This window comes from Bemisia tabaci, chromosome 2 (assembly GCF_918797505.1).
Source record: "Bemisia tabaci chromosome 2, PGI_BMITA_v3".
NCBI classification, from domain to species: domain Eukaryota; kingdom Metazoa; phylum Arthropoda; class Insecta; order Hemiptera; family Aleyrodidae; genus Bemisia; species Bemisia tabaci.
The window spans coordinates 35,220,942-35,248,036 of record NC_092794.1 but is presented as its reverse complement, the minus strand read 5'-3'; the positions used below and the strand labels follow the sequence as shown (position 1 = coordinate 35,248,036).

Sequence of the window (27,095 nt, the reverse complement as noted above, 5' to 3'; positions counted from 1 at the left end):
CCGATATGTACTCATTAAAGTATTTACCTATATATGCCTTTATCATCATCACATCTTTACCGCTATTCCGAGTGCATTTTGAAAACTCCATAAAGATCATTTATCTTTTATGTGCCAATTTTATAGCCAGCATTAAATAATCTTAGATTATTTTGTCTATACTTTATTGGAATTTTAAATCATATTTACTTTCAGTATGAGAAGCGGTTCTCACATGAGCCTCCTTGATTTACGCATTAACCTTAATGATATGGGCGTCAGATTGGATAATCGAATGAGTGATAATTTACCTTTGAGAGGCACGTATGAAAATCTGTTCTTTAACCAGACTTAAATAAAAAAAATAATTTACTCCATGATCATACTATCTCCGAATGAAAAAGAACGGGGAATACGTTGGTCAAGTTATGGCGGCGATGGCCCACGGTCTTTAAATAATATCTGAGAACCGGCTGATAAACAGAGAGAAAAGGGAAATATGTGGATATTTAATATATTTAAATGATAATTGAGGTAGTATTTGCTAGATAAACCCAAGTGCTATTGAATGGTAGCAGGTGGGCATCTGTGTAGCCAAAGAGATAGATGCGAATAGGTTTAACATAGGAAAATAACTCCTCATCACTCGCGAGGGTAGGATGGCCGAGTGGACTACGGTGTCAGAATTTCATTCTTCCCGGGACAATGTCGAAGGTTACAGGATCAAACCTCAGCCAGGGCGAAACGAAGTTCTTCATCAGGATACCAGAGGGAGCGCAAAGCGCGTCAACTACGTAAAGGGAATATCATCCCCGGCAGCACCAACAACAGGGGTATGCGCTTCAACGGATATGGACACTAGGCGGGGAGCCGCTCCTCAAGGCAGCGACGCGGCGGGACCGGCCGTTTCCTAATTTTAAGGAAACGCTTGCAGGTACTGTTTCCTTTTTTTTGAGGAAGCGTTTCCTGAAAACAACACAACACTTACTTTTAGGAAACTCTTCGCGCGGCGGCGTTTCCTAATTTGAAGGAAACGTTTTCGTGCTTCAATGCAACAGGAGTTTTGGTTCAAGAAATCGCGTTTTCCTCGACCAAGGCAATACCGTTTTCTTCATTCAAGAATTCGTTTCTTGTCCACTTTTTTCAAGTATCCAATTTTCTTAGGTCAACACGGCGTCGCCTTGAATTTAGGAAACGTTTTTTTCAGTGTTATGCTGTCCATAACCACCTGGACCCCGTGGTGGGTGCTGCACACCCACCCTAGTGTCGCCGCCATTTGTTGTCTCTAAAAGAGTCCTCATGAGGACTAGTGGTGATGCTCTCACTGTGAGAGCTCTCTTCACTAAACCAATGAGGCTCGCCACCATGCTTAATTAATTCCGGGAAAATTCGTGAGAATTAAACAATAGGAAAAATTAAAGGAATGCAAAACCAGTAAAAAACAATTTATCTTTAAGTATACTACATTACAGTCAGGATATAAAAAAACTTATAGTAGTAAAAATAATAGTTAGAAACATGCATACAGAAAAACTGTACAAGGCAACTTGCGAAACAATACTTAAAATTTCTAGCGAATAATGATAAATTAGTCGAAGGCTGATAGGAGGAGCAAAACAAATAAGAAACGGGTGGAAATAGCTTGGAAATCCAACATGAGAATTGGAGCTGTAAAGGTGTTCCTATGCGATCTGCCTTTGTGCAGAAAGAATGATCTGTGGTCAAATTAAACGTGAGTTTTTCGAATAAAATAAAAGGAGACTATGAACAAATCTGTATTGAGCAGCTGTCTGCACCATCAACATTCGTTGATGTCTGAGGATAAAGATTGTCCTTGCAATATCTATTTCCTAGAAAACAAAACAAATAAAAATGATTAGTAAACAACTACAATCAGTGTTGATTGACGTCAAGCTCAAGAGTGTCTTGACCATAGTCCACCAAATGTAATATAAACTGTTTATACTTGCAGATGTTTCGTATGACGTGTTTGAAGGTCGAGAAGTTGAGTTCATTACGGTGTAAATAAATTTTTGTTACTACTCGGTTAACGGTTGTCTGCTATACTTTCTCCCCTCTAAGCCCTCACTCTAGTTATTGATAGGTTATGGGCTGTTAGAACGTGTTGTTTCCGAGTTTTCTAAGTTGCGTCGGCTATTTGGTTTGTAAACATAGGAAAAGCGCAATCTAAACCGGCAGAAAATAGAGTGAATAACGTCGCGCCGGTCCAAAACATTCGTGTGGATAATGAAAGGTCGGATCTAACACAACATGACGTGATTCTTTACGTATTAGTGGCAATGATTGCAGCAGTTATTAATTATGTAGCCGTATCGTTTTGGTGCAAAAGGAACAAAGAATCACAAAAAAAACTGGCTCGGGAAATGGAAGAACTGAGAATGCTACAAAATGAATTGAAGGAGCTAAGAGATGTCGTGACACGGCCATGAAATCACATCAAAATCCGGAGACTAAAAGAGAAATAGTCATAAACTTTATTGTGCGGATCGTGGATTTTCGAGACTAAATAAGATATAGTCATCAACTTTATTGTGCAGATCATGGATTTCCGGGACTAAATGAGAAATAGTCATAAACTTTATTGGGCGGATCAGATTTATATTTTCGGAACTGAATAAAAGTTATTACCGAATTGGAGATTTTTGGTAAAGTTACAGAATTATTATTGATTTTGGGTGTTTAACAACTACGAAATAAATTTTAAAATGGAGGACACTTTTGTTAAAATTGACAGATTAAAAGGAAAAGAAAATGATCAAATTTGGAAATGCCAGATAAATGCAGTTTAAATCATGTAATGTAAAAAAGGTGGTTGATGGAAGTGTTAGAGGACCTACGGAAAAATTGAATGATATCGAAATTTGGGACAAAATAGATGGAATTGCGCAAAAGTACTTCTAAACAAAAATTGATCGTAAAATGGCAATAGATATGATGGGCTGCGAAAACTCGAAGGAAATGTTCGCTAAATATGTCAAATTTTAGAAAAAGGTGACGAAAAAAAGAAGTGCTCTCTTCTGCAAGAGTTTTATATGTTACAATTTGAGAAAGCGGATTCTGTATCGGATCATATTGTGCCTGATTATTTTTTTTTTTTTTTTTTTTTTTTTTTTTTTTTTTTTTTTTTTTTTTTTTTTTTTTTTAGGTAATTAGTGACATTTTTTGGATTGGGCCGAAATTTTGTACAAAAGTTTTTTTTGTTTTTTTTTTGGAAGGATACCACGTATTTTTGGTATGGCTTCTACGAAGTATCAGGCAAAGAGAGTTCTCATTCTAAATTTAAAAGTTGTCCCCGGGCGAGAGGCAGAGAGGAGACGACGCCCCCGCCCCTCAAACGCGGCCCTTCTTTTTTGAAGGAAGTTTCGTTCAAACCGCATGTCACTAATCTGAAATCGGTCTCGCAATAAGAAGGATCTATATTTTTAGCACACCCTGTACGTCACAGAAAAAAAACCGCAGGACAATATTAAAATCATGGCCAAATTGGGCCACTTGACGAAATGCCTAATTCTCATTGGCTACGATAGAAACTACAGGAAAGCGGTAGATAGAGGTTACGTTATTGTTTTGTTCGGAAATTTTGGATCAGATTTGAGCAGAATATCATTACAATTTCTCCTGGCTCCTTTCTCTTTTTCTTTGTCATATTATTTCTGTGATTAATAACCATATAAATTCGTGAATGGTTTTCTCATTGAACGCACGAAACGTTTTCAATTTTATGCTGCCCCAAGGAATAATGCTTCCAAATGTGACGATTCTTAATTTTGCATGAGTCACGAATCCCTCTCTTGGTACCTTTTTGGTTGTGAGTGAGTTTTCTTTTAAGATTCTCTTATTACTGAGGAGAGGACACAGTGTGTCTGAAACGAAAAGATGCTACTTACTTTGTTCACTATGTGCATTCCTATCCAGACAACATATAAAATCATCTTGGTACTTCCGTTACATCTTTCCGTCCATAATGAAATAGTATACAATAAAATTTAGTTGTGATGACATAAATTTTCTCAACTGCGAGCTGATTATTGAAACTTTGTCAGTCCGACAAGGCAAGACAGCCCTATCTTAACCATGTAATATATCGCATTTCGATGTCTTATCAGACTGCTTCAAACTTTCTATAATCGGCCTGCTGCAATGAAACTATTTGATAACTTTCATCATTATGATTCTCCATGCGCCCATTCCGGTCAACTACAGTCCACATCGACCGATTGATTTTAAACGCGTCACAGGGTGAAATGGAGAGTGCCATTTTAATTAACAATGGGTTTACTTTCAATAATAAAAATGACCAGTCTATTTTCTGTCACACCTTCAAAGTGGGTGAATGCATCGGGCAAGAACCCTGATAATCATCAACTTGGAAGCCGCTTTTAATATAGGACCTTGATGTAATGTTCCATCTCCTGTGTACGGTAGGCACACAACCAGGATTTACATTAGAGACATCACCTATGCTTAGGGCTAATTTTTATGTCCCACATTATCTGACACTTTTCTTTGGATTCCATGGAGCTGATGAAAAAATGCGAGCTAAATTCTGCAGCTCAGTGCAGGAGTTCCATCATTTGCGCTGCTTACACCAAGCTAAGCCTGCCAGGTCCTTTTACCATTTGAGTCGCAATTTCTCAGAGCTCCAATTTCATCATCAGTAATAACATTTCAAACGCTTGATACCGTCTCATAAAGACAATGTCGGGCAAAGAAAGTAGATATCAACATTTTTTGTTTTTATGAAAGCTGTCTCTAAAGCTATGGCATTCTGTATCTTGAGAAATGTGATCAGTTCACTCCTCATTGGAAAAGATAAACAGTAAAAGTTTATGCTTTCGCCAGCAAAAATTACAACTGAAATCACAACGCAACAATCGCAATAGCATAAATCTTCTGAACTGTAATGAAATAGTTTGATACAAGTTCATTTTCATGAGCCTGCATCTGCCACTTCTGGTCATGCAGATTCGGTGCTTGGTACTGATTGAGTTTCAATGTTCTGTCAGGGTAAAACGGAGAATTCTTGGTTATACTTTCAATGATGAAGTAAAGCAATCGATATTCTTAAGGAATTTTTTAGGCGAGGAGTCAGATGAAAGACAACTTAGGAGCCACTTGTGATTTATGACTATTCTGCATTGTCCATCTGTTTTGTACTGTACCTATGCTGTTGCTGTAGCGTTTTACAGTAGAGACATCTCCTATACAAAGGCCTGAATTTTATATCCTACTTTGACACCTTTCTTTTGATTCTTGAAGATGTAACCTGGTATAGATCTCTCTGCGTGGCTCCTCTCTCTCTCTCCCTCTCTCCCCCTCTCTCTCTCCCTTTTGTAAGCACAGTTTGGGGATATGTGGTTTTTCTCGTCCGGGAGCGGGCCGTTGAGTCTAGATGCGTTCACATTTCTAACCAGCCTGATAATCGTTTTTACGGGTTTTCCCTGTTTTATTGTGAGAGTTGTTCAGCGGCGATGGTAGATGGCGCGAGGATCACACTTTGGTGTCACGCCACGGGCCATTAGGGTGGCACTTATTTTTGACTTTTCGGAAATTTAAAGTGCGGAACCCTGCAAATGGTTCCATTAGATGAGGAAATAACAGAAAAAAAATAAAAATGGAGGAAAAAGAAAATTTAGATGGTGCCGCAATGAGCCTAAAGTTGCGAGCGTGGCGTGCGAAGACGCGTTTCCCAGCCACTTCGCGAATTTTTTCCCTCCCTTTTAAATGTCGCTTCGGCTTTGAAAGGACTCCATGCACAGACCCCCCCCAAAAATCGCCCGTTTCAAAATTTAACGAAATTCATACCAGTGATAGAGGGGCACTTCCGGCCTCCGGATCCGGGGTTGGTTTAGTCCCCAGCCCCTCGAGTGCGACGTTGCCATTTTAAAGTCGAAAGACGTTCAACCCCATAACTTTTGAACAATTAAAGATACAAACGTGCGGTTTGTTTGAGTTGATAGAGCGTAAAAAGAGTTATCAATTCGTATGTACTTTTTATCCATTGTTGCCAAATTCACCCAAAAATCGACACTTTTTTATTTTTTCAAGGTGCAAAAGTACGGTTAACCTAAAAAAGTCGGTATTAGGACACCGGGTAAGAAAATAAACAACACGCGTGATGGAAGCCCTTAGTGTGAGCTTTCCAACGGTATATAGGTTTTTTCGAGGAAACAATTTTATCACGAGATACAGGCCATCAAAGTCTGACTTAACGTTTTTTTTGAGGTCCCGCGTCATGCGCACCTCAAAAAATTAGTATTGCACACGCTGGCCGAAAAACGAAACTCATGTGTAATGAAAGCCCTTTACTTGAGCTTTCCAACGGTATTTCGGTTTTTCCGAGGAAACGATTCTATCGCGAGATACAGACCATCAAAGTCTGACTTAGCGTGATTTTTGAGATTCCCCATCATTCGCACCTCAAAAAATGAGCACTGCGCACGCTCGTAGGAAAGGATGATGTAAATCACATGTAATGAAAGCCCTTTGTATGGGCTTTCCAACGGTATAACGATTTTTCCGGGGACACGATTTCGTCGCGAGATATAGGCCATCAAAGTCCAACTTGCCAGGATTTTTGAGGTCCCCCGTCATTCGCACATCAAAAAATGAGTACTGCGCACGCTCGTAGGATAGGATGATGTAAATCACATGTAATGAAAGCCCTTTGTATGGGCTTTCCAGCGGTATAACGGTTTTTCCGGGGACACGATTTCGTCGCTAGATATTGGGCTTTTTTTCAATATCATGGATTTGCCATTTTCATTTCTAGACTCTTGCGCAGCCCCATGGCTATTTACTTCCGAATATCTTGAGGTAAAAAAAGTAGTTAAGTCATAAAAGTTGTTATTGATCATTCTGAGCGCAAAATTAAATTGATGTCCACGCACAACAGGAAGATAGGTAACATCGGAAGGTAATGGAGATCTTGCATGTGTTAGGAGTTAGTGATTTAAGCACTGATTATTACGCACAGTTCCGCGAGAAACACGGTGGTTTCATCAGTTTCCTCCGAGACAAATTCCAAAACTTAAAAAAAGCTCTGAAAGTTGATGCCGTACTGGAGGGGATATCCCACGTTATCCTGAGAGTCCAGCTCTGTATCAAGACGAACTCTCCATGCAAAGAGCGAATAATATACATTGACAGGGTAGCCACTTTGTTTGGGGTTTCCAAAACGAAAAACACGTGTTTTCAGTTTTGACCGCAATCCTGCTGATTCATTTAGATGGTGTGAGTCAGCAATCGCCAACTCCCGATATAAACAAGAGCTGCATTTTCATGATCTCTTACAAGTCAGAGCCAAAGTCAATAAAACCATACAAAAATAATTAAAATAGTCTGTCAACCATTTTACGACTCTAAGCCTTTAAGTAAACCGTAACATCGGCAGGTAATGGAGATCTTGCATGTGTTAGGAGTTAGTGATTTAAGTTCTGACATAAAAAGCCTTAGGATATTAAATATATAGATTATTACGCACAATTCCGCGAGAAACACGATGGTTTTATCAGTTTCCTCCGAGACAAATTCCAAAACTGAAAAAAGCTCTGAAAGTTGATGCTGTAATGGAGGGGATATCCCATGCTAGCCTGAGAGTCCACCTCTGTATCAAGTCAAACTCTCCATGCAAAGAGCGAATAATATACATTGACAGGGTAGCCACTTTGTTTGGGGTTTCCAAAACGAAAAACACGTGTTTTCAGTTTTGACCGCAATCCTGCTGATTCATATCGACGGTGTGAGTCGGCAATCATACGACTTGGTTTGCGACGTCGCAGACTTCCTGTCATACCTAGGTACTTTATTTTTTAAACAGAAAACTACTCAACGGCAATTCTTTAAAACTGCCGTGATTTTTTTTTCCATGTGAGAAGAAAAGTCTGCATAAACTTCAAGGACTGGTGTCAGTTTGCTCTCCTTCAAAAAATAACATAGAAACTGAGATATTCAGACACCGCAATTGAGATATGTGATTGGCAACTTACGCCGTCAATTTGCTCCTTATCTTAGCATAGAAAATTTGGCTTATTACGAAGGTGGACTCTCAGGAAAGCGGGGATACCTTCTTCAATACGGCCTTAACTTTGAGAGTTTTTTTTTTTAGTTTTAGGGTTTGTTTCAGAGAAAACCAGTGAAACCATCCCATTTCACGCAAAGTTTTACAAAGGAATCAGTACTTGTATTGCCAACTCCCGATAAAAACAAGAGCTGCACTTTCAAGATCTCTTACAAGTCAGAGCCAAAGTCAATAAAACCATACAAAAATAATTAAAATAGTCTGTCAACCATTTTCAGACTCTAAGCCTTTAAGTAAACTGTGGATTATTTGATTTAGTTTATTAACTTTGAACTGTTTAATTTCTTGAAATTGATTTTCCTACATATAGCCAATATTTTACAAAGAAAATTTTTAAAAAAAAATTCGCGAAACGACGGGAAAACCCGTCTTCGCACGCCACGCTCGCAACTTTCGGCTAATTGCGGCACCACCTAAATTTTTGTTTTTCTCCATTTTTATTTTTTCCCGTCATTCCCTCATCAAATGGAACCATTTGCAGGGTTCCACACTTTAAATTTCTGAAAAGTCAAAAATAAGGGCCACCCTATCGGGCCATATCCATGACGGCGTTTTAATGGCGTCTTGGATTTTGCGACATGTTAAGTTGGATTCACTGACGAGTGTGATCTGCTGATTAGGTCTAAAAAGACCCAAACCTGTATAGATCTGTCGGCGTGACTCCAACTTAATATTCCACTACAAACTACCTGAGCTGAACACTCTCCCCCTCTCAGTTTAGTAATGGTACTCATTAGAGTTTAAACATTCATTTTTTACTCCAATTATAATTTTTGGAACTTTTTGGCTTTGATTTCCCCGCGAAATGGTTTTAGTTTAAATTGACTTCTATGTGCGTAAAATTAAAAAAAAACCCTAAAAATGGCAACAACGGACAAAGCGGCCCCTTTAAAATTCATCAGTGTCCTTTTTACAGGCCAGAAATGGAAAATACGGAATAATTCACATAGGGATCACCTAATGAAAGAGAGTTACCAGTCGAAAAAGTCGACGAAAATAATAATTTTTCATTGCCAGGATTTTAGGTTTGAGGCGCTGCTGCACCTTCGCACGAGCTTCGTTCCGTAAAATACTCGGCATAAAGTCTACCTGGGACTAGTACTTTGAAAATATGAAACATTTAGCAAAATCCAGGTGGGGCCTAAAAAGACCCTTAACGTTACTCCTCTTTTTTTGAGTTAAGTGGATGATATTCTGGTAGCGATTCAAAATAGACACGAATTATTAACACTCGCTTTAGGCTTAAAAAAGTTTGATGGAAGCATGTGAAAATTCGACTTTGCACAAAATTCGTCTCATGCAGCATACAACATAGCGAGTGATGATTGTGGTTAGTACTTTTCTATTTAAAAATATAAAATTTTGGAAAAAACTAGACAACGTGTGATATGCTTTGCTTCATTCTAAGCAGTCTGATTTTTTGTATTTGAAGGTAGTCTGTAAATATGATTTAACAGAGAAAATAGATGAAACGGATTTAGAAGAAATTCAAACCTGGTTATGATCTAAAGTGTAGAGCAATAAATCACAAAGAATGGTAACTCCAGTTCTTCCGACGCCATTATTACAATGAACAAGGACAGGAGGATTGCAGTTGAGCCCTGCAGGTAATTCTGTAATTGTGTGCTCTCTGACAGAGCTCAATTCTTCCAGGAAACCTGAAAACAAATCATTCCAACTGTGAAATATTCATTTAAAAGCTTGTTAACGAGTATGTATCATTTGAGAATGTTGCAAAATAGAATGAAATCCGAAAAGCTTCTTGCTCCCTTAATATCAGTATGAACTTATGTGTTCAAAAGTGTGCTTAAAACCTTGAAACCGATTAATCCTAGTAAAAGGTAAATGAAAATATTTCCCCTTGGCAGGCGTCTTTTAGAATATTGAAAACGGCATTTAAGACCATAATGAATATATTCTATTGACCTCTTCAAAAAAAATTGATACGTGTTTTAGCACGAAAGGGTCAGTAACTTCTAATGATTATAATTTAAAGGAAAAACATAAAAGAAAAGAAGATGATCATGTTGGCTCTGAAGTATTCTCACAGGGAGTCAATCTGGCAGAATCTTGAATAAATCCTCAAAAATTCCTAGACCAAGAAAGTGTAGTTATTGACTGTATTTAGAATATTTCTATCATATATCATTGTGTATTTATTCAGTAATGCTTAGGGGGACGAAGGATCAATGACGTTCCGTCCCAAACGGCACCAGAGCTCCTCAGGTCAAGGGTGAAACTTTCTTGATAACATCGAAAAAACAGCAGAACAACGATTTGAAATAAGTAGGTAAGTACTTGGGGTTGCAGTTGATCCAGAATGGAGAGACGGATCAAGTATATATTAAAAGAACACCCTAGTAAGGAAGGTTACAGTGATGTTAAATAGAATCCTCTGGGATAACAAATCTATATAAATAACACAACTACATTTGCATTACCCGATTCGGATGAGGAAGAACGCATAGTTGACATTGAAACTCTGGCCTGGAAAACCAAGGTGAAAAGGAACAAAGGCGCCTCCAACCAGTCCAGGAAGGACAAACGTAAGAGGGAAGATTCCGCATCCCCTAACTCTAAACCTATCACCAACAATAATTCTACCCCTGGTAAGAAAGTCAAAATTATTACCCAGCATGATTCAGAACCGAACAAGAAGAAACAGTCAACTTTAATTCCTGGCTCAACACCTAAGGACGCACAAGCAGCTTTAAAGGAAAACCCGCCTCCGCCCATTAAAATCTGTAATGTCGAGGATGTCAACAATTTACGTACTTTAATTCAAAATGTAATTAAGGATGACTCACAGTTTTCGCTGAAGGCGATTACAACTGTGGGTACTAAAGCTGTATGGAAAGTGAATGTTATGAAAGAAGAACATTATCGTGTATTAACTAAAGAATTAAATAAGAACAAAGAAATTTATTGGTATACTCACGAAAATAAAAATACACGTGACTTTAGAGTTATGTGCAAAGGCATGTCTCCTCAGACTTCGGAGGAGGATATTTTAGATTCACTTAAGGGAAAAAATTTCAATGTTATCAGTGTAGTCAATATTTTTAAGAAAATCCAACCCGAAAATGGCAAGGGAGGTCCCGTAAAAAAAGAACCTTTATTTTTACATCAAATCACCTTTGCTCAAGGGGAAGACCCCGAAAGAGTATTTAACTTAAAAACTATATGTAATCAAGTGGTTAAAATTGAAGCTTGTAAATCCAAACCTAAGTTAATTATGCAGTGCTACAGATGTCAGGGATTTTCGCATTCGAAAAGCTACTGTCATAAGCCCTGGGCTTGCGTCAAATGCGCAGGTAATCATCCATCCTCTCAATGCACTATTCCTGGATATAACTCGAACCCAAAATGCGCTAACTGCAACGCTGGCCACGTAGCCAGTTTTAGGGATTGCCCTGCTAGGAAAGCTGCTCTTGAGGAGAGATTCCAGAAAAAAAACTGAAATAACTTCACAAGAGAATGCTAAACCTATTAATAAACCCACTGGCGCCAATAACGCCAACAATTCTTCTAAATCTCCAAAGAATTGTAACTTAAAATCCTATGCATCAGTTGCTTCCACCCCTCAAAATGACTTAACACAGGTCATGGACTTATTAAATCAAATTTTTAGTCGTATGACCACTCCCTAGTAGCCAAAATAGTGCCATCGAATAGGTATCGTCCAGATACCCTATTCTATAGGTATTTAATAGATATTTTATGGGGTATAAAATATACATATTTAGATCCATCTATTTTATAGGTATTTTACATGATTTTTTACAGGTGTATCTCAAAAGCACATTTTATACCTATTAATAAGTATCAAACCAATTTTATTTTTAAGTTTCATGGAAATGGAAATTTTCATCTCTGCATCCTCGTTTCGTGTTCGTGTGATGATAATACGTCCTCGTAGCGGTTGTACTTATCTACGTCATCAAGATGGCCGCTACATTTGTAACGGTCTCAGCTCCGCCTTGCGCATACACCGAACCCGTCTAGTCTAAAGCCCATCGCCGCCTTCTTGATGGTTAAAAGTTTTCAAGTTGTTTTATTTATATTTGTTTCAATACTTCATTACTATCAGCTCCGTTGCAGGAATTTGTTCATTGCTTGAATTATTCATCTGTTTGCCAGAGTAAGTAGCTAATTTTACTTTTTTCTCGTACCTTTTTCCATGCCAACCTCACGTTTCCTGCAGGTACCAGAGGATGTAATTCTGCTTGTTGTTTGCGAGTATATATCTGAGCGCCTCATGCGAGTAAAATATTCTCTTAGACGATGGCCCTAACTGTCTCTTTTGAATCTTGTTCGACAAGAATCAAGCATCAAAATAAATTTCTGAGACCAGCGCAACTGACCCATCATTTGCAGTGGGGCTTAATCGTTCATGTGGATCCCGATTCCAGGTTAGGTCCTTCCAATCGTACAAAACTTTTTCATAATCAGGTATTGAAATTATATGAAGTTATGTATGCATTTACTACCATGTGCCATTTCTTACTGCTGTTACAAAGTTGAGTGGAGAGTCTACATCAAATAAGTGTACGCACTCCTTTGGTGGGACAGAAGATAATCTTTCATCAATTTAGCATTGAAAGTGAAGAGCAGAATCGAGATGGTGGATCGGCTGATGCACTCTAAAGGTGCTAATCTTATTTGGAGCAGACCCTTATCACAAATAGAAACTTCCCAACTATTGCAGGCGAGTGCTCCAGTAAGTCTGTAGGAACATCCATGAACATCCTCATACCACCTGCATTTTCCTTGCGTCTTCAAAAGAATGAAGTACACTTAAAGTTTGGTTGCATCTACTTCATCTCTTGTAGGACATCTGAAAGTTGTCTGATTTTAAAATATCTAGAACCACTAGAGCTTCAACAAGAACGAACTGCTCTACGTATCAGTTACTCAACGTATCCTGGCAATCAGTGATTGAATCAGGTTAGGTATCCGTCAAAATTGGATGGTGGGTCCCTGAGTTTTAAATTGTATCGACTGGTGGACTGTGTTTCATCCAGTGGCTCAGACCGGTAAGTAGTGAAGTGGTCAATTTTTAAGTTTTTCTTGGCCCTCCCTCCAGAAGGAAGGGTCTGACTCTCACTTTGAATTCATTCTGTTATCAAAGGGTGGATGATTTATTGTAATGTATCTTAATGTCTGTCTCTATTGATGGTCATTAATTGTAGGTGGGTCAATTGGATGATCTGTCTCTTGCTTTGTATTTTTGCAGATCGACACTTCCAGGAACTATTGCCATATCAGATGTAAATTGCTGCTTAGTGCCATTCGCTCTGTGCCTTTGACATTCTCTGTCATGTGTGGAAGGAACGTCGGGTAGAGAATCGATGGCTACCTTAATATCATCAATGATCGGAGTAAATCATTAAATTATTTAAGCTTCATTTTTGTCGGTGTCAAGGGATGATGTCGCATCTTTTGAAAAATGCATTTTTCTTCTCTATAAATAAACTGAAAAATGGCGTTGTGTTAGTGCTTTTCTGAGAGTGCTGTTCTGCAACCTGATCGTTGAAATTGTGTGTCTGTTGGGTAGACATAGATGACATAGGTTAAAAGGCGGAGCGTGATTGGTCAGCTATATTTTATCACTGCTTTGTTGTGCCTATGTCGGGTGGAACTCACGACAAGCTACAGGCACCTCTTCAGTTTTCAACTGTATGTCCTGATAAAGCAGCGATAAGACATAGCCGACCAATCTTGCTCCGCCTTCTTACCTTTGTCATGTACGTCTACCCGACAAACACAAAATATCAACAATCAGGCTGCTGTTTTGATCAGCTATTAAATCATGGTGCTAATAATTTTTCTCTTACTTTAAAGAGTGCTTTAGATTTTTCTATAATGCACTCATAGTGTTTCAAGTGTTCCTCGGTACTTATACCAGTTCTAATTGTTCGGATTCATTGTTGCAAAGTGGATTTTCCTGACCCAATGGATTACAGATTCGAGCAAGTTGGTGAGTGTTTTTTGTTCATTTTCTAAACTTTAATTGAGCATGTTTGCATGGCCCAAATATCCCGTGCCTCCATGAGGACCTTTGCTTCTCTGGAAATTTAGGCCATGGTTGGTTGCTATACGCTACTGAACCTTGAATTTTCAACAGTACTTGGTGATAAGAATGCCATTTGACGAAATTGAGCCGAAAGGCATCAGTATGGGTTCTTCACATTTTAGTCACAGCTGATTGCCGGCTACCAAACTATGGCTAAATGATAAGAAATTCCATTCAGATTACTTTAAGCATTAATTCCTTTTATTAAATGGGACATTTATACTTTTTTTTTTTTTTCGTTGTCTTGACTTAGTAAACTACTTAAAAGCAGTTTTTTCTACATTAATCCAAAGAACAAATAAAGACTTGTCGATCAAATTTATTCTCTTGAGTAATCATCATTTTCCTTCTCTCTTATGTCTTGATTCTGGAATCTCTTATGTCAGGATGTTGATCTGTATTATTATTTTTATATTCCTGTTTATTTTTTGGTTTTCTTCATCTCTTTACTAGGATGTATTCTAAGCCTTTGGTATTGTATTCATTTGTTCTTTGTATTCATGAGTAAAAAATAAACAATTTTTATAAGTATTACGTATGCTATCTTTTGTACAGGCCACCTGGACCGAGTTTAACAGAAAGGAACCAAGCCACATCAGCTATTGCCAAATTTAATCGGGCAATGCAATTTTTTACGAGAGAACGTTCGTGCGGATTCTTTTAAAATTTTTAAGGCATTTGCTTCAAACTATGGAGAATTTTCACTGTAATTTCCACGGAAATCCGCAGAACCGTTTTCATGTAAAAAATTAAATTGCCCAATTAAATTTGGCAATAGCTGATGTGGCTTGGTTCCTTTCTGTTTAATGCGGTCCACCTAGAAACCTACTTTTTACACATTTAGAATGGTACCCCATCATTTGGGTTATCTACCCCATTTTATACCTATTTAATATGGTATTTAATACAACCCTATTTTATACCTATTTTATATGGTATTGGATACTATAAAAAAAGGACACTTTATAGGATTTTTTAATATGGTATTTTATACCTATTTTAAGCTATTTAATACCCTATTTGATAGGTATTTGAATAGGTATTTTTTACATATCTTGAAATGTATTATAAATCATATTTTGGCTACTAGGGTCTTGAAACCAAATTAAATGCTCATGATATTGCTTTGGGCGGATCCTCAACTTCGCACACAAGATGACAAATCCGACTCAGATTTCCTGTAAAGCCAGTAAAAATTTCTTTTTAGATGTTTCAAATGTATCTTTATTAAATAATGCATCTACACTCCGAATAGTTGCGTGGAATGCTAATGGCATTATAAATCATAGAGCACAGATCATACAATTTCTTAATGATTATAATATTGACGTCATGCTTATCTCTGAAACAAGGCTCACAAAAGAATCGTATTTCTCTATTCCTAATTACATTTTTTATCATGCATTGCACCCTGACAACACAGCGCACGCTGGCGCAGGCGTGCTGATAAAACGTAGAATTAAGCATTTCTTAAACGACTCAATTGTAAAGGAAATGTTTCAGTCCGTATCAATCACCATTAGTTTACAACAACAGGATCTAACAATCGCAGTTATATATTCTCCACCTCATCATAATCCCCAAGAGATAGATTACGCTAATCTTATTGATCGACTAGGCACGCGTTTCCTGATAGCCGGAGACTGGAATGCGAAGCACTTTGCCTGGGGATCAAAATCTGTGTATACCAAAGGCAGACATTTATTGAAAGCAATTGACTCGCTTCACGCGAGCATTGCATCACAAGGACGCCCTACGCATTACCCTACAGACCCACTTAAGAACCCCGATGTATTAGATTTTGGAATTTATAAAGGCTTTTCCAAGCAAAATATACATACGTCATTAATAGAAGATGAACTTTCGTCTGACCACATCCCCGTCCACTTTCATTTAGCAGCCTCTCCAATTTTTACAACACCTCCTACTGGACTTATAAATAAAGCCACTGATTGGGAATGTTTTAAGGATTACATTAATGAAAGAATTAAACTTTATGCAGACCCTAAATTAGACACTCCGCAAAAAATCGACTCTGAACTAGAAAATCTTGTTAAAATCATACAGGATGCGGCAAAAAATGCCACCCCTCCCCCTATTCAACACATTAAAGCCGGATATAAAACCCCCCCTACATCCTCAAAATCATAAAGGAAAAAAGAAAAGCTAGGAAAAGGTGGCTGCGCTCCAGAGACCCCGAAGATAAAGCCTATTTTAACTCCATCTCAAGAGAACTAACAAATGAGCTTTGGACTATTAGAAATAATCAACTTGAAAAATTTATTAAAACATTAGATGCCTCACCTGCAACCGACTACTCCCTTTGGAGAGCGATCAGTTACATAAAACGCCCACCACTACATAATGCCCCTTTATTTAATGATAATACAAGGAAATGGGCCAAAACTGACCTCCATAAAGCAAATTTACACGCAACCCACCTCGAAAAAGTATTTAAAACCCAATTCACTACCCAATGCTACGAAACGCGATATTCTCCTGCATCTAAATGAAACAGATCTGATAGAAACAGAGCACGAAATACCCCATTTCTCTTTTGGGGAAGTTACCAAATTAATAAGCAAATGCAAAACAAAAAAAGCCCCAGGAAAAGACCAACTTACTGGCCTCATCCTTAAAAAATTACCTGATAAAGCAATTCATAAATTAGTCCAAATTTTTAATGCAATAATCAATCTACAATATGTCCCTAGCAAATTTAAAGAAGCAATAATAATAGTTTTTCATAAAAAAGGCAAACCCGAAAGAAATCCCTCTTCTTATCGTCCAATATCTTTGCTCTCATCCATAGCAAAACTATGGGAAAGACTTTATCTTCCTAGACTATTAAAAGTAATCAATATTAAAAACATACTGCCAGATATTCAATTCGGTTTTAGAGCTAAACACTCTACCATTGAACAAATACATAGAGTAACCAATTTTATTGAAAAAGCCCTTGAAAAAGGAGAATATTGCGTCTCTGCATTCTTAGACGTTGCACAAGCATTTGATAAAGTCTCTCATAAACTCCTTATTAAAATGTTAGCAAATCTTCTCCCTGCTTGTCATGTTAGATTAATCCAATCGTATCTCTCTGACAGAACTTTCCGAGTTAGAGTAGGTGAGGCACTGTCGGACGAAAAACCAATTCTGGCAGGAGTCCCGCAAGGCTCAGTTCTAGGCCCATTGCTATATTTACTGTTTACCTCAGATATTCCCGCTCCAACCAGAAAATCCCTCTTAGGAAAGTATGCTGATGATACTACGTATTTGTCTAGCAATAAAAGTCAGGAATTAGCTACACTTGAACTTGAAGATAACCTTCAAAATTTCTATAACTGGACGAGTGAAAAAGACATCAAACTTAATTGTGCAAAAACTATTTATAAGATATTCTCTAACCGTAGTATCAAGGACATTAACATTATATTCAATAAAGTCCTATTAAAACCTTCAGAAGTGGCCAAGTATTTAGGTATACACCTAGATACTAAGTTAAAGTGGAAGGAACACATAAAAATCAAAAGAGAAGAATGCTTGTTCAAACTTAAAAAATTGTATTGGTTAATAGGTAAAAAATCTAAGTTAAGTATTAGTAATAAGCTTCTATTATATAAACAAATTGTACGACCCACATGGGCATATGGAGCTCAAATCTGGGGGTGTGCAGCACGGTCCAATATAGAAATTTTACAAAGAGTCCAAAATCGTGCTCTGAGACAGATAGTCGGAGCACGATGGTATGAACGTAACTCTGATATCCATAGAGACCTGGGGATGGAGACCGTCTCGCAATTTATAACTAAAGTTGCAACCAACTATGAGAGACGGCTCCATCACCATCCTAACACCGAGGCTTTACTATTACTTGACAACTCAAATGAGTTTAGACGCCTCAAACGGGTGAAACCGTGGGAACTGGCCAGCCCCTTGGTTTGAACCATTAATTTTAGTAACCAATTATTTCTAACCATTTAGATAAGTTACAGACTACCCGGTCGTTTGTACTCACACATTTATTTTGAATTTAGAAACAAAGTGTATAATTTCATTGTGAAAGTTCGCTTAAACACTAATAAAAAAAAAAAAAAAAAAAAAAAAAAATTCCTAGACCAAGAAAGTGTAGTTATTGACTGTATTTAGAATATTTCTATCATATATCATTGTGTATTTATTCAGTAATGCTTAGGGGGACGAAGGATCAATGACGTTCCGTCCCAAACGGCACCAGAGCTCCTCAGGTCAAGGGTGAAACTTTCTTGATAACATCGAAAAAACAGCAGAACAACGATTTGAAATAAGTAGGTAAGTACTTGGGGTTGCAGTTGATCCAGAATGGAGAGACGGATCAAGTATATATTAAAAGAACACCCTAGTAAGGAAGGTTACAGTGATGTTAAATAGAATCCTCTGGGATAACAAATCTATATAAATAAAATCGTTGGGAGTTCCTTTGTAAAGCTTATTTCTGGAGTTCTACCAAACCGATTTCGACGACGCTTGATTCTGGTAAAAGCTTTTGACATCTCAACGTCATTTCCTGATTTAGACCAAATTTTAAGAATTGTCAGCTTCTATTTACGAATTGTTCATAACATAAAAGTAAGAATTAAGAACAAAAAATGTGGAGCAGAAACTTCTTATACTCTATGGGCAGGACAACTTTCCTCAATTGAACTTTATGAGGTACTGAAATTTTGTGTGAATGCAGTACAAAACGAATGTTTTCAAGAAGAAAGAAAGCATTTGCTGCATTCTAAAGAAACGGAATTATTCAAATCAAGCAATATTAGAACATTGTACCTGTTCATAGATGAAGAAAACATAATAAGAGTCGGTGCACGCTGTATGTCTGTAAAAATCAAAACTATCATACGAACAAAAACATCAAATGTTACTGCCAAAAAATCACAGATTTACAGAATTAGTCTGTAATCTGGAACATCTAAGACTTTTACATGCATCCTCGAAACTACTTTTATCCAGCGTAAGGTAACAGTTTTGACAAGTTCACAGTCCAGAGTTAGCACAATAAACCGTGTCAAAATGCATCACATGTAAAAGAGGGAATTCAAAAGAGGTGGAAGAGTTATTTACTTTAACATTTTCTTAATTTCCACTTCGCAAATGATGGCACCTTTTCCTTCCCAAAAAGTAACTCGAAATCAACCTTTCACATATGTAGTTCTTGATTACACTGGTTCAATATTAGTTTGTACTATTGACAGGAGGAAACGCAGCAACAGTTAGGAGTTACTTATATTGCAATCTTTTGTCTGCTACACGAGGAAAGCAGTTCATCTTGAAGTGATAAAGGATCTATCAACAAAATCATTTTTGAAAGCACTACAAAGATTTGAATACAAAAGAGGAATACCATCTTGCCATTTTCCGAAAACGCAAAAAAATTTGTTGGTGCGAGAAATGAGATGCAGAAAACCTTTGATAACAAGCTTCAAGATCCAGACATTGTGTTTACAATGTCAAGTAGTTTTACTCGACCAAAAATCGAATCGACTGGAAGTTCAGCCCCTTGCAATCACCACATCATAATAGTCACATTTTTGAAAAAGAAGAAATTTCAATGGTAATGATTCAAATCGAAGGTATTTTAAATTCTAAGCCTAGTGCCATTATCTTCATCTCGGGAGGGTTTTGAGGCTTTTACGCCCAGTCACTTTTAAATCGGCAGAGCATTGACAGCTTTTCCTGTACAAGACGCTCTTCCTCGAATAGTAAAACACGCTTCTCCATTAGATGACTACTCTAAATCCAAGAAAATGTTTGCTGACTTCTGGGAAAAATGGAGAACCAAAAATTTAGATGGGTTACAAGTTCCTCAAAAATGGCACTCACAAATAAGTGAGGTGATGTTGAAAAAAGGGATTTCAAAACTTGAATTTTGCGCCGGTATAGATACGATATGGCCCACAGTGGGCCGGCGCTATAGTAAAACGCGGGCCTGCTTCTTTAGCAGTGTCCTCATATTGAAATCATACAGGATGCTAAATGAAGCAAAGGGGTACGTGCAAAACGGGCCATTTCACGCTCGTGTCGGATACCATTGAAACTTGCCCTATCCATTCATCTAACAATGCCCCATGTTTTCCCAAAATTTCAAGTCCCCAAAAAATTTTGGGGGAAGTGGCGAGGGGTCAAAGTTGAAAATCCGCTCAATTTTCACGAATTTTTCACTCGACAACTACTAAATATTTCGAAACGCGGTTTAAACGAGCGTTTTTAACGTGAAAAGAACTTTCAGAAAATATAAAATATCATAGGGTTTTGTCGACTTGAATGCGAGTTATCGCCTCCGAAGCGCCGGAACGCTATAGAATGACCCGCTTTTTTGTCTCGTTTAGGACGATTACCAAAATAATCCATTTTTAATTTCTTTGAATAACGGATATGTTGTTCCTGACTCTCTATGGCACCTATTTGTCTTTACCGTATCCTGGGGAAACGTTTTGTTCATGAGTTAAAAGCGCGGAAAGGAGCGAAAGTCGGGAAAATCGGCTATTTTGAACTGCGCGCGTCGCATGGGTTAGAAAGGAGAACGCTCCCTCTTGCTCAGTTCGGCGAATCACACTCCTCTGCCGACCTCGCATTATTGCCACATGTCTCCTGATCCATCGCCGCGCGCAGTTTAAAATAGCCGATTTTCCCGACCTTCGCTCCTTTCCGCGCTTATAACTCGCAAACAAAACGTTTCCCCAGGATACGGTAAAGACAAATAGGTGCCATAGAGAGTCAGGGACAACATATCCGTTATTCAAAGAAATTAAAAATGGATTATTTTGGTAATCGTCCCAATCGTGACAAAAAAGCGGGTCATTTTATAGCGTTCCGGCGCTTCGGAGGCGATAACTCGAGTTTAAGTCGACAAAACCCTATAATACTATACATTTTCTGAAAGCTCTTTTTACGTTGAAAACGCTCGTTTAAACCGCGTTTCGAAATATTAAGTAGTTTTCGAGTAAAAAATTCGCGAAAACTGAGCGGATTTTCAACTTTGACCCCGCCACTTCCCCCCAAAATTTTTTGGGAACTTGAAACTTTGAGAAAACATAGTGCATTGTTAGATGAATGAATAGGGCAAGTTTCAATGGTATCCGGCACGAGCGTGAAATGACCCGTTTTGCACGTAGGTACCCCTTTCATCAATTTTCATTTCCATCAAATCTTTCCAGGATATACAGGTAGCATGGAAAGGGAAAAAAGAAACCATGAAAAACACTATTTTCGTGCATTTTAGAGCTATCCACCATTCTGATACTGGTGCCATTAGACCTTCTATACAATTTTCCACAAAAATCTAGAGTATAATTTTACAACCTTTAATATTGGAAATAATTACTTTTTTGATACATTGCACGGGGACGAAGATACATTGACAATAGACGAAAAAGTGCGATTTGTCACGTTTTTGGAGATTCTTCCCGCTCTAGCAGCAGTTTTTGGACCCATACTAAAACTTTTCGGTTCGGTTCAAATTTCAGTAGCTTTAATTAATTCCGGAAATATTTATTTTTGCAATATATTGCACTACATCGGAGCTATTCAGAAAAAAAAAACGGTTTTTCAATTTTCCGGAGTTGGCACAAGGAAAATCTTTGGGGAACCGAAAAATTCGGATTCAGTATCCAAAATTACATAAGAATTCGTCTTAACCTGGTTAAGCCTAAGACTTTTTTCATAGCCCTAATTTGAGTCAATATCGACTGGACTACTCACCTATTTCACCACCACAACTATCTTCAAAATTAAACTAATGAGTAAGGAATGAGGTTTGTAACTTATTTGAATCAAGAATGATGATTCGGGTATATTATATTCCAGTAAAAAAATCGTGTGTCCATCGGGAATAGGTCGCAAAATTCTTTGGCCTGCTGCCAAGCATCCTTTCCTTCCGGCCCCTCGGTGATCGCGAGAGGGAATATTGTTATGCATCAACTTATGATCAACAGATGTAATCTCACAAAAACACGTGCCCTCTTTAGATGGCCCGTGCCTCTAAAATTTTGAGTCTATTCCAAAGATCTTTTAGTGCCCTGGGCACGATCAAAATCGACGATTTTTTTATTGGAAATTGCCACTTTGGGAGGTCATACTAGATGAAAAAATAGTCGTTTTTGTCCGGAGCACCACTATCAAATTCGTGCAGGATCCAAGATGGCGGCCGTTGAATATGGCGGCCTAGGGTCTTTTGAAGTGATATATCTCTGTCCCTTATCGTCCGATTTTGATTTTCTTTTTTTGAATTAGAGCTAAATGGGTGCAGAGTATTATTAAATTATAAAATTTCCCAATCAACCAACAGTTTTTCCAAAATTTAAATTTTTTTCTTTGGAAATTCCTAAAATTTCAAAGCCAAATAACTTTTAACTGAGCAGAAAAATTGATTTTTTTTCTCTTAGTGAAAGAGGTGAGTCGTAATCTTGCGATTAATTTAATGCCATGATCATTTTGTGGTATGAGTGGTTAGCCCGCGAGAGCCATTTAGGTGCCGCGCGGTCGTGGCCACGGGCGCGCTATACACGTGTAAAGCGCGCTGTATCTCTCCAACCATTCGTTCGATTTTCAAACTTTCGGTCTCGTTTGAAAGTTACTATAAAGACAATTTCAAATAATGTACATTTTCTACATTTACCTTTAAATAATTTGCCATTTATGAAAAAATACATGAATTTTTGAATTTCGATAATCTAACCAGCCGTTGATTTATTGTTTCTGGGTGCAATTAGAGCCTAATATTTTCTTGAGATTGATGGAGAATTCTCTGGCCTTCAAAACGATACCAGCGACCTTTTTCCTCATTTTCCTTTCAATCTTAGAGGAAAATGGCATCGGAACTTTTATGAAGACAGTAAAATATCCTATCAGTTTTTTGCAATCAAATTACAACACAAAAACTTCTTGTGACAAAAAATAGGGGTTTAAAAAAAGGCCTCCTTCTCGACCTAATGAGGTTATAAACACAGTAGGAGGTAATGGCGACGATAAGAACCGCAATGATTTACTTCACCTCTTAGCTATAATTACAAATTCATTTGGTACTTGGGTTAAACACACTACACATAACTTACAATATTCATGTGCAAGTCCCTCATTTTAAAAAAACCGAACAAGGTTAGTCGCTGTTGTCAGGGTTGTATAAATATGTTTTCTACAATACTTGAACTCCTATGAAAAAATTGAATTGGGCCTCCAGCAAGTCAACAGTGCTAACCCCAACCAATTTAATCGTGTAATTGCTGTTTAAAGTGACTCTATGGTTCACCGCTCAACAACGTATTGGTGACTTGCAAATTAAGCCAATATTATGGTCCACACTAATCGTGTATGTAGGCCTTTCATCTTCGGCAATTTCTTGAGAAATTTCCATGCCTTACTGAGGTATGCGTCGCTTTTTGATTTAGTGCTTAGTTAGTGGTATCTTGTATGATGCTCACGTGCCTCTGTCTTTTCTTCCTTCAGTCTTTTAGTAAGTAACTTTAGGTGACTCATAATTATTTCGGCAGGTACTGATAAGATCTGATTTTTTATAGAATATTCTCTGCATGGTACCTCTTTCACTGAAGAGAAAAAAAATCAATTTTCCTGCTCAGTTAAAAGTTATTTGGCTTTGAAATTTTAGGAATTTCCAAAGAAAAAAATTTAAATTTTGGAAAAACTGTTGGTTGATTGGGAAATTTTATAATTTAATAATACTCTGCACCCATTTAGCTCTAATTCAAAAAAAGAAAATCAAAATCGGACGATAAGGGACAGAGATATATCACTTCAAAAGACCCTAGGCCGCCATATTCAACGGCCGCCATCTTGGATCCTGCACGAATTTGATAGTGGTGCTCCGGACAAAAACGACTATTTTTTCATCTAGTATGACCTCCCAAAGTGGCAATTTCCAATAAAAAAATCGTCGATTTTGATCGTGCCCAGGGCACTAAAAGATCTTTGGAATAGACTCAAAATTTTAGAAGCACGGGCCATCTAAAGAGGGCACGTGTTTTTGTGAGATTACATCTGTTGATCATAAGTTGATGCATAACAATATTCCCTCTCGCGAACACCGAGGGGCCGGAAGGAAAGGACGCTTGGCAGCAGGCCAAAGAATTTTGCGACCTATTCCCGATGGACACACGATTTTTTTACTGGAATATAATATACCCGAATCATCATTCTTGATTCAAATAAGTTACAAACCTCATTCCTTACTCATTAGTTTAATTTTGAAGATAGTTGTGGTGGTGAAATAGGTGAGTAGTCCAGTCGATATTGACTCAAATTAGGGCTATGAAAAAAAGTCTTAGGCTTATTATTTATTTATTTATTTATTTATTTATTATGACATACGTACATGAGAGCCCCGTTATTAGAGCTATGGCACAGGTCAAAAAACGCTAGGAATTAGAATATACAATAATTAAGAATATAAATTACAACTGTTACATTAGGTGGTGGCTAGTAGAATGTTACTCAACAGCTGAATTCAGGAATTCGTTTAAATCATAAAATGCCTTGCATAGGAGGAGATTTAATTGAAAAATTTCTTTACTTCACCATCGCGGAGTTGTTGTTTGATGTTCCAGGGTAGAGCATTCATAATTTGGATAGCCGAAAATTTGCAATCTTGTTCAGATCGTTTCAGTCGAACTTTTACGTTTTTGATATCTCTATGCCTGCTGTTGTAATTATGAGACGGTAGAAGATCGGAGGGAGATACCAATCCATTTGAGATTGCAAATTTTAGGCTGACCAAGATATAAAGGGAGGTCAGGGTGAACAATCTATGCTCTATGAAGATTGGGCGGCAGTGGGCATTCCAAGGCATATTAAACATAATTCTGACAAGCTTTTTTTGTAACATGAAAACTTGCTCTGCTCCAGTGCTACGGCCCCACAGGATTAGTCCGTATCACATATGGGAAACAACATGGGCATGATAGAATGCTAAGCAACACTGAAGGGTAGATATTCTTGACAGGTTGCTCAGGGCCCAAGATGCTCGGCTTAATGTACATATAACTTTACTAGTATGTTCTTTCCAGGTGAGCCCTTATCTATTTGGATACCAAGAAACTCAACAGAGTTTTCCAATCGGTTACTATTTGAGTCTCCTAGAATATAATACTCAATGGATCGAGCATTACAAGAACCGGCTGAGTACATTAAAGCTTGTGTCTTACTTTGATTAACCGTCAGATCGTTGGCATCAAACCAGGCGGAGGCCTGATCATACACTTCACGAGCCTTAAGTATTACATCTCCACCCTCAACTAAGGCAGAAGTGTCATCCTCAAATAGTAAAATGGGGTATTTGACATTAAAGGGAAGGTCATTCATGAAAATGATAAATAAAAGTGGGCCTAAAATTGATCCCTGAGGGACTCCGGTCATTAAGGGTAAGACACTAGAAAGAATGGGTCCATTGACAGAGTCAATTTTTACTCTCTGATTGCGGTCAGAAAGATATGAAGCAATGAGCGTTATGGCATTTTCAGAGAGACCGTATAAATGTAATTTCTTGAGTAGCAAAGAATGATTGAGGAGATCGAAAGCTTTAGTTAAATCAAAATGTATACTCATTATAGGAAGTTTTTTTTAAAAGGCGGTGAGAACTTTGTCTATAAGTTTATACAGAGCATGGGTGGTAGATAAACCCTTTCTAAAGCCAAACTGGTGATGATATAGTAGGTTATTAGACTCAAAGTGGCATAGAAGCTGCTTAAATAGGATTTTTTCGAATAGTTTGCTTATTGTAGAAAGAACAGAAATAGGTCGATAGTTAGATACATCCTGCCTGGAACCCTTTTTAAACAAAGGAGTTACATTGGCAGATTTCAAGCAGTGCGGTAACACACCTGTTCATTCATTACATTACTACATTCATTAATCAGCACAAGGAGATGCTCACCAATGATAGGAAAATAGTCACGAAAGAAAAATGGGGGTATACAGCCATCTGTATCAGCTTTGTTTGGCTTGAGACTACAGACACACGAGTATAGCTCATTTAGCGTTATCTGGGAGAATGTAAAGGTTGGAGGGGGGTTTTGTAGGGACTTTTTTGTCATCTCAAGAGTCTTAAAATGAGCTAAATTACTTGGAAATGTATTATGCAGGGAGGTGAGATGTTCATTGAAAACATTAGCTATTTTAGCAGGATCAGAAACAATCACCCCATCACAGCAAACAGCATCAATTAGCGAATTGTTATTAGTACTTGGGGTTTGGTCCTTTAAATTTTCCAAGTGGTAAAAGATTTGTTCTTGGAGTTCTTAATCATTCTCTCAACATTTTTACGCTTTTCTCAATAAAAAGACTTTTTAAGTAACTTATTAGTTTTAATGAAGAGCTTTTTATATTTAAGAAGACCAGTAGTTTTATACACTGAATGATATTCTTTCTTACGTTCACTGAGTGAATTGAGGGTATCATTTTTTAACCTCCTGGAAGAAAATGACTTTACTGGGCGAAGAGGACAACATAGTTCAATAGCAGAGTACAGGCCTCTGATAAAATGTTCTACTGAATTATTTACATTTCCAAGTTGAAGGTCAAGAGTGGAGCAAAAGCAATGAAGTTGCCCAGTTAGACCCAGACAGTCCTCTTCAGACCAGTGTCTTTTAAAACGCTTATTATTAATATAACTAGATTCGGTATCGATGGAAAATGAGACAATTTGACCTCGATGGTCTGAGAGCCCTGGATCCCATGTTACAGAATCAATGGGACGAGAGCTACAGAAACAATTGTCAAGCAAGGTGGCAGAAATTTTAGCTACCCTGGAAGGTTCATCACAAAATATGGGTCGAAGGTTGAATTCAGAGAGCGAGTTACAGAGAGATAACATCTTTACACTGTGGATCCAGAAAGTCGATATTAAAGTCACCTGATAGACTATAATGACAATTCATTTCGTGTAAGGTACTA

General features: G+C 37.7%; 1 protein-coding gene and 1 long non-coding RNA gene across 2 annotated transcripts in view; one reads left to right on the top strand and one right to left on the bottom strand.

Annotated features, from left to right (window-relative positions):
• Positions 1 to 1,394: 1,394 nt before the first annotated feature.
• The window catches only part of Pez (protein tyrosine phosphatase non-receptor pez), a 272,376-nt gene continuing 246,675 nt past the window's right edge, over positions 1,395 to 27,095 (bottom strand). The window contains exons 22-23 of the mRNA XM_019056984.2: positions 9,575 to 9,738; positions 1,395 to 1,829 (exon numbers count right to left, since the gene is read on the bottom strand). Coding sequence (XP_018912529.1) covers positions 1,701 to 1,829; positions 9,575 to 9,738 — 293 coding nt within the window. The 3' untranslated portion in view covers positions 1,395 to 1,700. The remainder of the gene's footprint in view (positions 1,830 to 9,574; positions 9,739 to 27,095) is intronic.
• Positions 9,745 to 13,372, top strand: LOC140224072 (uncharacterized). Its single transcript, XR_011899314.1, has 2 exons — positions 9,745 to 12,221; positions 13,317 to 13,372. It is a non-coding gene; the product is annotated as an uncharacterized lncRNA (long non-coding RNA).